The following is a 12,597-nucleotide window of genomic DNA, read 5'->3' as shown; positions in this document are numbered from 1 at the left end:
AGAATGATTATACAGCACAAAAAACAAACCAACCCAATAATGATGAAATAGATCAGCCAGAAGTCTGCAATAACAATTGTTGTAAATAAAAGACAGATTTATATTAATGCTCTGTTTTCTGACAAAACTGTCTTGCTTTCATTTCATACATGCCCCTTTTTTGTGTTAAAACAGAGTATGCATTTTTAAATTTTTTTTAGCAAAACAGAGCTCCCACCAAACCTACGGGAGAAGCTTCCAGAACACACAATATGAGTCTAGATACATCGGAGAAGAAGATAGAAGAAAATAGAAGAAGTGGGAAGAAGAAGAATGACAGGAAATGTGGTGGTTGTGGTGGTTGCTAGAAAACAAAAAGCAGGGGAGATTATGCTGCTGAAGTGGAGTCCACGCCACCAACACTCCCCCTTAATCTTCACTGCCATATATATCTATAATTCCAATTCCTTCATGGAGATGTTAAAAAATGTTCCTTGCAAGTGGCTTTGTAAAGATATCAACTAGTTGTTCTTCGGACCTTCAAAACTCGAGACATATATCAACATTGTTCACCAATTCTCGTATAAAATAATATTGTATATCTATATTCTTGCTCCGATTATGAAAGACATGATTTTTAGATAAAGCAATTGCTGAATTATCACAATAGATTTTCATAGGTTCTTCTTGTTGATGCCCCAAATCTGAAAGTACTATCCTCATCCATACTGCTTGGCAAGCTGCTAATGTGGCTGCAACATATTCTGCTTCAGCTGATGAGAGGGTGACAATTGGTTGTTTCTTTGATGCCCAAGAGATAGCACCGAAACCAAGATGAAAGATATACCCGGAAGTGCTTTTTCTATCATCTATTCTACCTCCCCAATCACTATCTGTATATCCAATCAGTTTGTAGTCATCTGAAGATGTATATAGAATCTCAAAACTCTTTGTTCCAGCTATATACCTTAAAATTCTTTTTCCATCTTTCCAATGTGATTCCTTTGGTTTATCCATGAATCTAGAAATAAGACTAACCCCATACATGATATCCGGTCTTGTGACAGTTAGATACATGAGGTTGCCCACTAATCTTTTGAATAAAGTTGCATCAACCCTAGAAATTTGATCATCATTACTAAGTTTCAAACCCAATGCAATTGGTGTAGGAGCTGGATTCACATTTGTCATCTTAAATCTCTTCAATAAATCACTAGCATACTTACTTTGACATATGAAAATGCCTTGATCATTTTGACTTACCTCCATGCCAAGAAAGTAGCTCATGAGCCCCAAGAAAGTTGTTTTCTATGTTGCTTTGCCAATATGCAACTCTCACATGTGATCTTAAGTGGCTCTATTGGTGGTAGCCCATATACCATTTTCTTCTTGTATAACAACTGTAACCCTTTGAAGTTTAAATACCCAAGCCTTAAATGCCATAACCAAGTTTCATTTTTATATGAGGCTTTGAAAGCTAATTTAACAACATTTTGCAATCCTTGTGGCTCTACAAATAGTTCACTTTGAATTCTTAATGGAAACATCCTATTCTTTGTCATTTCAGCTTTTGCAATCAACCTATTGTTTGGTTTCTTGTCTGGAATCACAGATTCACCATTTTCAAAGTATATTCTATATTCTTTTTGCACTAATTGTCCAATGCTTATGAGGTTGTGTTGCAATCCAGGAACATAGTATACATCAGAAATATGCTTCTCTTCACCTTGCTTAGTTCTTAGGTTAATTGACCCTTTGCCCATGACTGAAACTTGTTGATCATTTCCCAATTTTACTTCTAATTTTATCGAATCATCCATTGTTGCAAACATCTCCTTATTACAACTCATGTGATTACTACAACCGCTATCTAGGAACCATACTTCTTTGGAACTCTCTTGAGCTACATTGCATGTTATCAATATGGTGTCTTGTTCACTAGTGTTTGACTGGTTTTCATTTGTAAAATGTGCCTTTTGCTTATTCATATGATCATATCATATTATTTTTTTCTACATTCTAATGCAAAATGCCAAAATTTATTGCAATAATGACATTGGATGTTGGATTTATCATACCTTTCTCCTTGCTGATGGATATGAGAATGACTGCTCCCCCTTCCTCTTGTGGGTGTAGATTGAGCATGTGAGCTTGATGTTGGTCTTCTGCTTTCAAATTGTGTATTGTCTCTTCCTCCTCTTGGTGTAAAAACGTCCTCTACCTCTGCTGTGATTTGATCTCCCTCTTGTTTTGCCAAATGAAAGTTGAGTCTTGAATGCATTTTCCAATGATGATGTCCCTGATCGATTTATTCTTTTCTCATGCACTAATAGTGACCCCATTAATTCATCTACTAATAGTTGAGCAAGATCTTTGGCCTCCTGAATGGCTATTACAACTGCATCAAACTTGGCAGGCAGACTTCTAAGTATTTTCTCTACAATCTTTTGATCTTCAATAGTGTCTCCATAGGACCTTAGCTGATTTACTATTGACATTGCATGAGTGAAAAATGAGTCTATTGAATCCGAGTCCTTCATTTGTAGATTTTCAAAATCCCTTCTAAGTATTTGTAGTTTTGCCATTATTACCTTGTCTGTGCCTTGGTATGTTGTTTGCAAACTATCCCATGCTTGCTTTGATCTTGTGGCAGTTAAAACCTTTAGAAAGATTGATTCCTCCATTGCTTGTTGAATGAAAAATAGTGCATTTGCATCTTTCTTCTTGTTTTCCTCTAGCAAATCTTGTGAAAGTGCTTGATATGCTTGTTGATTTGCTGATTCAGGGAACCCATTTTCAACAAAGTTCCAAATACCCTGTGAGCAAAATAAGGCTTTCATTTTAATACTCCAGAAATCATAATTTTTGCCATTAAACATTGAAATTTGTGGTTGTGAAATACTTTCACTTTATGTTGCCATGATTTTTCAAAATGAAAACTTGCCTCCTCTGTTTCCTTTTTTAATAAGTACAAACAACCAACTTTCTGACCTTTGGTTCTTTGACTACAATCTCAGAAAATAGTAATATGCAGCTTTATGCATTGGCAGCATGTCATGAAGCAATAATCAGTAAATTTCTTACAATAGGTATCCTCCAATCGTTCAGAAAACAACTAATATATTCCTGTGATCTCTTCTATTTCTTCTCAAACAAAACCTTTCTCAACTTTGGCAGATCCTCAACTACGATTTACAGTTTGGACAGTGCACTTTCAAATTTCTACACTCTTTGTGAACTGCCTTCTTCACAATCTGCTTGGACGGCAACCTCTACCAAATCTGCTGTGATACCAGTTTGAAGGGCGAGAAAAGAAAGATTACACAACACAACAAACAAACAAACCCCAAAATGATGAAATAGATCAGCCAGAAGTCTGCAATAACAATTGTTGTAAATAAAAGACAGATTTATATTAATGGCCTGTTTTCTTATAGAACTGTCTGTGATTTCATTTCATACATGCCCCTTTTTGTTAAAACAGAGTACATTTTTTATTTTTTTAAGCAAAACAGAGCTCCCACCAAACCTACGGGAGAAGCTTCCAGAACACACAATATGAGTCTAGATACATCGGAAAAGAAATAGAAGAAAATAGAAGAAGCTGGAAGAAGAAGAATGACAGTAAATGTGGGGGTTGTGGTAGTTGCTAGAGAACAAAAAGCAGGGGAGATTATGCTGCTGAAGTGGAGTCCATGTCACCAACATTCTAGATGCTTACTTGTAATGTATTGCAAGCTTCAAACACTGCCTATTTCATCGACTGTAGATACTTTCCTTATAAATATATGTTTATGTAACTCTTTATTTGTATTGAAGCACAAATTACAGATCTTTAGAACTCTGAAGAGTTCCATATTTGTGTTGCTTATTATCGGTCAAATAGAAAATTTGTTTTGTATGCTGTAGAATATTTTTGTCAAGACTCTGTTCTAGTTTCTCTCAAATTTTCTCTTAACCAGAACCCAAATGATCGGGTGCTCTGGGAACAAACAAATTCAGTACCTGAGCTTAGTATAGAAATATTAAGTCTTTTAAAAGAACATGATAACCAGAAGAAGAAGAGAACCTACTCTTGCTCTTCGATACTTTTGTCCTCGATGACAAGAAAGTAAGAAAAAAAAGGGAAGTTGTGTTGTTTAAGTTTCATATTTCAATAAGCATGTGGTTATATATTTAAAAAGTCTTTCTCATGGGCCAGTCTAGTGACACGGACACATTGTTTTTGCTAACGTGTTATATGCTTAAAGCATCTTACTCTCGAGCCATGCTGGTGACACGGATAAGTGAATTACATTGATTTTGCATTAATTAAATGGCATCTTTGATTTAATCTGTCTACGGACTAATGGCATATTCCTCAGAATACTCTTTGTGACCGACAAGTTAAAAGTTTTTGGAAGACGTTTTGTGTTTCATTTTGTTTTTGAACTTGTTTGGAGTCCGTCTCAAACCCTAACGCTATGAGAGATGCAGCCGCCGCTGTAGCTAAGGAGCTCGAATCAGCTTGTTCGGCTAAAAAGAATGAAGCAAAAATGGTCTTAACCGGGAGCTTAATGGTTTTCTGGTTAGTTTGTTTTCAGTTATCAATAAGGTTGCGTTTCACAGGTATTATTCTTGATCATATGTTTGAAAGATTCATATTTTTTTCGAATCAGGTTTTTCAGTTATGCAAAATGAAAAATAAGGAATCTGTCCATGCTTTATTTTTGTTTTTCATGATTGGGAAATCAAGCATCTTCAGTTTTTCCCTTTCCATTGCACAGTTAAAACGGTTATTTGTTTTTCAGTTTGCAATTCCTGTAAGATTTTGGTAACCCTATACGAGGGTTATTCTGGAAGAACGTTTTGTGTTTTTGGGGTATAAAACAGTTTTATACAGAACAGTTTACAAGAGGAAAAACAGAGAGAGGAGTGTGCATAAAGGGAAACACAAAGATTGTGTTGAAAAAAAAAGGAGAAAGTGCTGTGTATAAAAGACTATCAGTGATCTTAGATAGTCGAGGGTTTTGAAAATCAATACTCTGTTTTTGTTGCAGAGTACATGAGGCTTTAATGTTTGAAACTATTTTTGTTCAGAGATTGAATTTTTCTCTCTGATAGTGTTGAATTCATTTAAAAGGATGTTATTATGATTCAAATCCTTGAAGAATATTGTTGCAAAATTTTTAGAAAGAATCATTTGTACAGACTGGTAAAATATTCTCGCTCCAATCCCTGATGGTTTTGTGAATGCAAGATTTAAGTGCATGCATAAAATCACCAGTGGCTGTAGCTCGAGTTGAAATGTTTATTGGATAAGAAGAGGGGTTGGTGCTCCTTGAGGCCTTGTGGTTTCTAAAACTTGTGAACTGAGTTGGTGCTCTTTGAAATAATATAAGGGATCTTACCGAGTGGTTTTTCTACCCCAGGAGGGTTTTCCACTCATGAAAACTATGGTGTTATGTGCATTATCTTGTCTCATTTTGTTTTACTGGTTTATGCTTTGATACGTCATATCTTTAGCTCTCTTCATTTCATACTCTGTTTTGTTGAATTTATGTAATGCAATCTTTGAAGTACTCATTTAGATGTTTCATGTTTGTGTAAAAGATTCAATATCATTCTTATTTTCTGAAAAGTCTGAATCAAGTGTTTCAGTTGGTTCTATTGTATATTTCATGCTTCATTAAAGTATTACATCAAGGTGTTAAGTCTCAGTCATCTGTGCATATTGTGAATCAAATTGTCAAGTTCATAAAAGTATCTCTTGTTAAAATTTGTAACACTCTGATTCACCCCCCCCTCTCAGAGTGTTTCCACTTCCAACACCTACAAGGTATGACATATGAATGGAACTATACTACATATGTTTTGTCTCTGTCCATACCAAAACTCTCTCCAAATCTATCCCTCCTATCCTACATAACTCCACCTTTTGTCGACAAGGCACCGTCTCCTATTTTAATTCCAACTTTCTACTTTTAGCATGCTCATAACTGATGTTCTCCAAAAGATTGGGTAATTAAAAAACACTTATAAGCTTGGGAGACACAGCATGCACTGCTCTCTGATTCTGAGGAAACAATATAAATCAATTTTCGGATTGTGTTGGAAATAATCCCATTTATTCATGCTCTGTATTCCTTCATTCTCTCCGCCGGTGCCACGTCCCTTCAAGCTCTATTTCTCCAACTCGATCTACTTCATCTTTTCATCCATTCAGTACATACAAGACTAAATTTTAAATGTATTCTCCATAGGATTTTCAAATGCTTTGCGAAATTTTGATATTAATCGTAATCGATTTCAATTCTATTTTTTGGGCTAACATTGTTGGGAATATACGCCAAGTGTATTTAGTTTTGCTTTGTATGAAAAAGCGCTTTATGTGAAGAATAGGAACTGGAAGAAGGTTTCTGTAGCTTCTGTTTTATCTGTCAACGAATACAGGGGACCCTGTTTTACTGTTCTGAGGAAATAGCAGCAGCTCTGTTTTATGTTACTGAACTTTCTATGTTTTGAAAATATATAAATTTATATCAATTTCGAGCTCATCTTTTTCTTATCTCTATTCCGTCCTCTGCCTCTTCCTTTCAGAAAATGCACCTACCAAACAAAATTCAGTTACCAAACAAAATAATTATATAAGGAAATTTACTAGACAAAAAATTTGTCACATAAGATAGGTTTATTTTGGTATGTTTGGAAATCGAAACCCACCTTAACCTTTTGATCCTACAAAGCAGCTTGATTTAAATATGCGGTGCGGGAAAAACTTGTTTGAGCAACTTACCTTTCTAAATTAAAAGAAAAAGAAATTCTTGAAGGATTCATTGTTCCATTCTGCTTTTCGTCGTGAGTACAGCAAAACCCTAGTTCGATCCTGGGTTTATTGGAGGCCAGATTAGTTAAAAGTAAATGAAGAAAGCATGGAAGGGATAGAGAGCAGTGAAAATTTTACAAGAATTGAGGAAGTTCCTCGACCCATTAAGATGTCCATTTACTGTTTGAAAGCTCTCCTTTTTGCAAAGTTTGGGGGTACTGAATGAAATTTGAAGGATATGTTGTAAGATTTTGTAGTCGTTTAAAAATAACCATCAATATTTTTTTCTTTATTTTTTACAAGCTCTTCAATATTTATTTATTTATTTTCTATCAGCTCTTCTAAATTAAAAAAAACAATTAAATTTATTATATTTTTTAGAACCATCCCATTTATTGTTGGTTTCAATTGCGTATAATTATCAATGTTTTTGATCAAAGCTGCTCCTTTTCATCCCAATGATAATGAATAAAAAATGTTATACAATTCAATTATAAGCGATTGAATCCAGAAAGTATATAGAATAAACAGAACACTCCACAGTAGTAATTATTTAACCACTGTCACTTTGGATTTCATTTCCTTTTCATTTTGTCCAAAAGAAGCGAAACAAATACTAATAAATACAAAATTAAATAATAATGACATACCTATGAAAACTTTGCCATTAAAATAACATGCTCTTTATTAAAAAAAACAAAAAAATCCTTTTCAAACATTTATTACTATTTAGTTTGAAAACCCTGGAAACAAACTTTACCAAAAATGGCAAATTAGCAATATAACAATACCCATTGAATCAAATTGTTCTGTTGTATATAGAAGAAAAGGCAACATATCAACTTCTCTGAAGTAGCAATAAAAGGTACATAAATTCATCGTCAAGTGTCAATAAACGGCTGATATCTTCTATACTTATAACTGCCATTAAGCGGTGAAAATCATCTGCTTTCCCCGCAAATCGAACATCATCTTTGTTTAGATGAGCCAGCACTCGATGGAAAGCTTCTACTATGTGCCAACAAAAGGTAAAATGCTTCCATAACATGATCTTCCTCGCCTAGAATTGACAATAAGCGTTTGAATAAGCGATGGAAAAGCTCCACCACGATATTTTCATTGTTGAAGAATTGCAATAACCTGTGAAAGGCCCTCCCGACACTATTTACTTTCCCTAAAAGTGCCAGTACGCTATGGAAAGCCTCCATGACGCTATCTTCTTCGCCCCTCACAAGGAATCCTTTCTCCATCTCATTGCCATACAAGTTCGATCCTGTCGGCCCGAACTGACTTATGAACAAATCCTGTGCAATGAACCATCCAGCATGTTGGGTGAGGACACCTATCCATATCCATTTACCTTCATCAACCTCTGTTAAAAATAGTATATTGGATTGCCCCGAAATAAGCAATGGCATACGAGGAGAGCGACAATTTATAAGCAAACAAAGCATAATGGCATCGGCATTGGAGGAACGCTTCCGCGGCATTCTTGCAAAGCGGGAACGCGAGCAGGTGATTTCCATGTTAGCAAAGGAGTGGAGGACGGATAGATTCCGGAAGGCTGTAGAGTTTAAAAGTGACCACGCACCAGGGACTGCCATTGTACAAATAACTAGTTCTTCTGGCCATTTCTGCGAAAAAACGGAAAGTAAACATTAGTGATGGTACTACAAAAAGTAAAAATTCTATCTTTTGGCAAAATATTATTACCTGAAGCTTTTGAATGCAATCGTCAATAGCTGATTTCTTCTTTGCTACCAGTGACAGCCTCCTCAATCTTTGCATGTGTTCCAAACTCTCCATACGAGGGACCTCCCAACATATACAACTTAATACCTCCATTGATGTGCAGTGCTGTAAACCTTGTATCTTCTTTACTTTGTTGCCACCGGACATTACAAAGAATTTAAGAGAAGCTAATTTCTCAAAGCTTGGAAGCCTGTTCAACTCTTGACAGCTAGTTATCGTCAGCTCTCGAAGATTTGCTGCGCCACCAATACCACTTATGCTCCTCAGCGAGTCACACGTGTCCACCACTATAGCCTCCACTGTTGCTGGTACGGTGTCGACTTCCGTCAAATTGTCATTATTCCACATTGTGAGAGTTGTAAGGCAAGGACAGCAATCTTCAGAAATTGAGATCTTTGACACCCTTGTTCTAGCTATTTCTACTTCTTTGAGGTGGCACAACGATGAAGTAAATGTCCTCAGCCCAAAATCTAATTCAGTGATAGGACAATTGATTATTTTCAAAGTTTGAAGATTACTCAGTTGCTTCAATGATTTAGGTAAAGATTCTATTTGTAAATTCTCTAATTCCAATTGCTCTAAAAGTTTGAGACTCCCCATAGATTCCGGTAAAGATTGCATCTGGCCGAAACACCTTCTATCTGAAGATATCTTCAACACTCTTAACTTGCTGAGTTGCCCGATGTTACTTGGGAGCGCCCTTAACCTGGTCTCCGTTAAATAGAGCTCACACAAGGAAGCTTGATTTGTGATGTGACGAGGCAACTCTTCCAATTTTGTGGAATAAGAAAGATCCAAATACTCAACCTTTGTCATGTTTTCTAGGATGTCTGACTTCAAGGTGAGCATCTCGCAAAACCCTAAATCTAGATGTTGCAGGAGCGTCAATTGCTTGAAAGAATCTGGCAACATTTTCAATTGCTGTGAAGAGCTCAAATCTAGATGCCTCAGGTTTGTCAAACAGCCGAAACAGCTAGGAAGTGATGATAGCATTTGACAACTTTTCAACTCTAGATGCTCGAGAGATTGAAGATGGCAAAATTGCTTTGGCAGGCCAACTATGTTGCAATCAGACAGAGATATCCTTTTCAAATTCTTGAGATGTCCTATGGAATTTGGAATTCTCGCTAAATTTTGGCAACCAGACAGAGATATCCTTTTCAAATTCGTGAGATGTCCTATGGAATCTGGAATTCTCGCTAAATTTTGGCAACCAGAAATAATCAACACTCTCAACTCTACTGGAGCCTGCAGTCAATTTTTTATTTAGTTACAGGGACTGATATAAACTAATTATATTTAAGTAGAATTTAATATTGCAAAGATTCTTAGAGCAAAGATACTTACTTCCGGCCCATCCTTCCACAACCCTACTATGTTTTTGCAGTGATGAAGTTCTAAAACTCTTAAATTATTGAATGGTACCCATGATGGAAGATTTATATGAGCAATTCCAGTACAGCTAAGCCACGCCAACTCTATTGATGATTTGACAATGTGCAAATGCTCGCCATAGTTTTCTCCTACCACAAAAACTTTTAACCCATAACGCCGTGCAGGGAACTTGTAAGCGCGGTTACTTGCTACATTCAATTGAATTCCTCTGATCTGAATAGAGAATAGCAAAAACATCAAACTTAAACTAAAAGGAAATAAAAATACATATGGACAAAGAAAGAAACAATAAAAATTTCCAAGTCATGATTTGTCAGATCCAAGTAAAAAAATATTAACCGCACCTCCATTGGTTTCTTAAAGCGCTTAATTTGATATGGAAGCCATAGACGGTAGGGTGGATCAGTTTTTGCAATCTCCCTTCCTAAATCTCTTAGGTGGTCATGCATTATTATGCCATTGCCGTCATCAAAATCAACTAAACACTTATTTATCAGTCTCTCCCAACCAGAAAGACCATTCCACCCTGATCCATCCCAGACTGCAATAGCGGTCATCTTGTCATTGCCTATGAAGAAACAAGCTACATCCAAAAACATTTGTTTTTCTTCTTCATCTAAAGCATTGTAGCTCACTCTCAGCTTATTTTTAATATCATTGGGCAATATTCTAGAGAATTTCTCCAATTGATCTTCCCATAAATCTTTGCTAGAGCAGCCATAAAGCTGGCCTCCAATCACCTTTAAAGACAAAGGTAATCCATTACAAACACTCAGAAAATTTTCGACAAGTTCCTCAAATCCTATGAGTGGAGTGGATTGTTTGAATGCATGCCAACAAAAAAGTTGTTCGGCATGGACTGGATCCATTGTTTTCATTTTATAAATAGAAGAGATCCCTGAACATTTGAGGATTTCCCTTTCTCTTGTTGTAACAATGATTACACTCCCCCATCCAAGTATACCCTTTGGAGGCAGTAAAGCCTCTAATTGATCCGTATGATCAATGTCATCTAAAATGATAAGTACTTGAACAGATCTCAAATAATTGGAAAGAATCATCTTGCCCTGTTCTATACTGTCAAATGATTTACCTTGGAAATCGAAACCAAGGTCTTCAAGGAGTTTCATCTGCTTTTTAAGCAGCTCACTTCTATTTGCAGCATCTCTAATATCAGAAAGAAAACTAGATTTGTATGCAGATGAACATTTCTGATTATATAATTCTCTTGCAAGAGTGGTTTTTCCAGATCCACCCATACCCCAAATTCCTACTACTTGGACATTAGGATGAGCTTTAACAGATTCAGTGAGAGTCATTTCAAAGTCTGCTACAACTTCTTCAAGACCCACAGGATATATTGCCACGTCTAATGGTACTATTTTCAATTTTTGCATAACATGATTTACAATATTCTTCAACACCCTTTGCTCATCACTGAATATACGTGAAACATAGTTTGTATAAGCTATATGAAAATAATAATGCCTATATCGAAGTGAAATAGAGAGAGAGATAAAAAAAGGGTATTACATGGCACGGAATATACGATAAAAGATGTGCAGAATAGAGATTATATTATGTTTACTCATTGTCATTGATGATTTCGCCCTTGCGATATGAGACATCAGAGAGTGCCGTCTTCCACTCCTGGAGTTTTTCTGGGCTGTACCTACCCTTTTCTTGATGCTTAGCAAAGGCATCATTATACATTCCTTTCTCCACCCATCGCAGATCATTAGGTTGAACACGATAGAAAACAGGAATAATAGGTGTACCGGATTTGCGCATAAAGGATAGCTCGGCAAGACACCATGCTGATTGTGCATAGCCGGGAGAAAATATTGCCATATGAAGGGAAGCACTCTGCATTGCTTCTTGCAATGCTGCGGGCAAGAACTCTCCCAACAAAAGCTCCTCGGAGTCAAGAAAAACCCTAATACCCATACCATGGAGGGCGTTGTAGATAGCTGTGGCCAAAGTCTTTTTGACATCTGGTCCACGATGATTAATAAATATATCCCACGGCAGCTTTTGTAATGGTGCAGAAGTTGATGCAGAAGGTGGAACTATTTCTTCAAAAGCATTTGACTGACAATCACTGGTGGAAGTAGAAGCCATGGAATCCAACTTAACTGAACACAAAGAAACAAAGAAAACAGGCTCTCGTGTTGGGGATATGAATCGAGGAGAGGCCGGTGTTATATACAGATGGAAGTCAGCAGGATTTGTTCTGTGGAAGAAAAGCATAAGAAACCCACTTTGTGATCGAATGTGCGTAGAACAAACGGAGACAATGATCTTTCGTTGGGGTGTTGAACAGTCACAATAATTGTGTACACCATGAATGTCACAATGATTAATGTTGTCGAGAATCGAACAAATCATAATTTCACCTTATCGTATCACATCTTTTCAGAAAGCACTTCTCTAATTCATATATAGTTTATAAAAAAAAGACAGTTTTCAGCTGTGTTTGGTATGTATTGAGTTTTCTTGAGCTCACTATGGTAGGTTGAACACTGCAGAAAACATGAAGAATAGTTGTTCCCGTATTTGAGTATAAACACGAATTACTCATAATATTGTTAAAAAATAACTTTTAATTTGAGTTCATAAAGCACTTCTAACCTCTATCGAATCAACGGTCAAAATAGGCATTCACA

The 12,597-nt window shown here is 36.2% G+C and overlaps 2 protein-coding genes across 2 annotated transcripts; both read right to left on the bottom strand.

Annotated features, from left to right (window-relative positions):
* Positions 1-519: 519 nt before the first annotated feature.
* On the bottom strand, positions 520-1,170 carry LOC131876015 (secreted RxLR effector protein 161-like). Its single transcript, XM_059220771.1, has one exon. The coding sequence runs from the start codon at positions 1,168-1,170 to the stop codon at positions 520-522; it is 651 nt and encodes a 216-aa protein (XP_059076754.1).
* A 6,304-nt stretch (positions 1,171-7,474) lies between these two features.
* LOC131050345 (disease resistance protein RPV1) lies at positions 7,475-12,335 on the bottom strand. The gene is made up of 5 exons (XM_057984507.2): positions 11,520-12,335; positions 10,276-11,368; positions 9,884-10,144; positions 8,498-9,784; positions 7,475-8,418 (listed from the first exon to the last, which is right to left on the bottom strand). The coding sequence occupies exons 1-5, from the start codon at positions 12,317-12,319 to the stop codon at positions 7,753-7,755; spliced, it is 4,107 nt and encodes a 1,368-aa protein (XP_057840490.2). The 5' UTR covers positions 12,320-12,335; the 3' UTR covers positions 7,475-7,752.
* Between the last annotated feature and the right edge of the window lie 262 nt (positions 12,336-12,597).

The sequence above is a fragment of the Cryptomeria japonica genome, chromosome 5 (genome assembly GCF_030272615.1).
Source record: "Cryptomeria japonica chromosome 5, Sugi_1.0, whole genome shotgun sequence".
In the NCBI taxonomy this organism is placed as follows: domain Eukaryota; kingdom Viridiplantae; phylum Streptophyta; class Pinopsida; order Cupressales; family Cupressaceae; genus Cryptomeria; species Cryptomeria japonica.
The sequence above is the reverse complement of the archived record's forward strand: the minus strand, read 5'-3'. Positions and strand labels throughout refer to the sequence as shown.

Bases quoted from the DNA above. Each gene is read 5' to 3' on its own strand.
- LOC131876015 (XM_059220771.1), bottom strand. From the start codon at position 1,170: ATGACAAATGTGAATCCAGCTCCTACACCAATTGCATTGGGTTTGAAA.
- LOC131050345 (XM_057984507.2), bottom strand. From the start codon at position 12,319: ATGATTTGTTCGATTCTCGACAACATTAATCATTGTGACATTCATGGT. The intron at 11,369-11,519 runs GTAAACATAATA...ACGTATATTCAG, and splicing joins GAAATCATCAATGACAATGA to TGATGAGCAAAGGGTGTTGA. The intron at 10,145-10,275 runs GTGCGGTTAATA...TTCTCTATTCAG, and splicing joins GCTTTAAGAAACCAATGGAG to ATCAGAGGAATTCAATTGAA.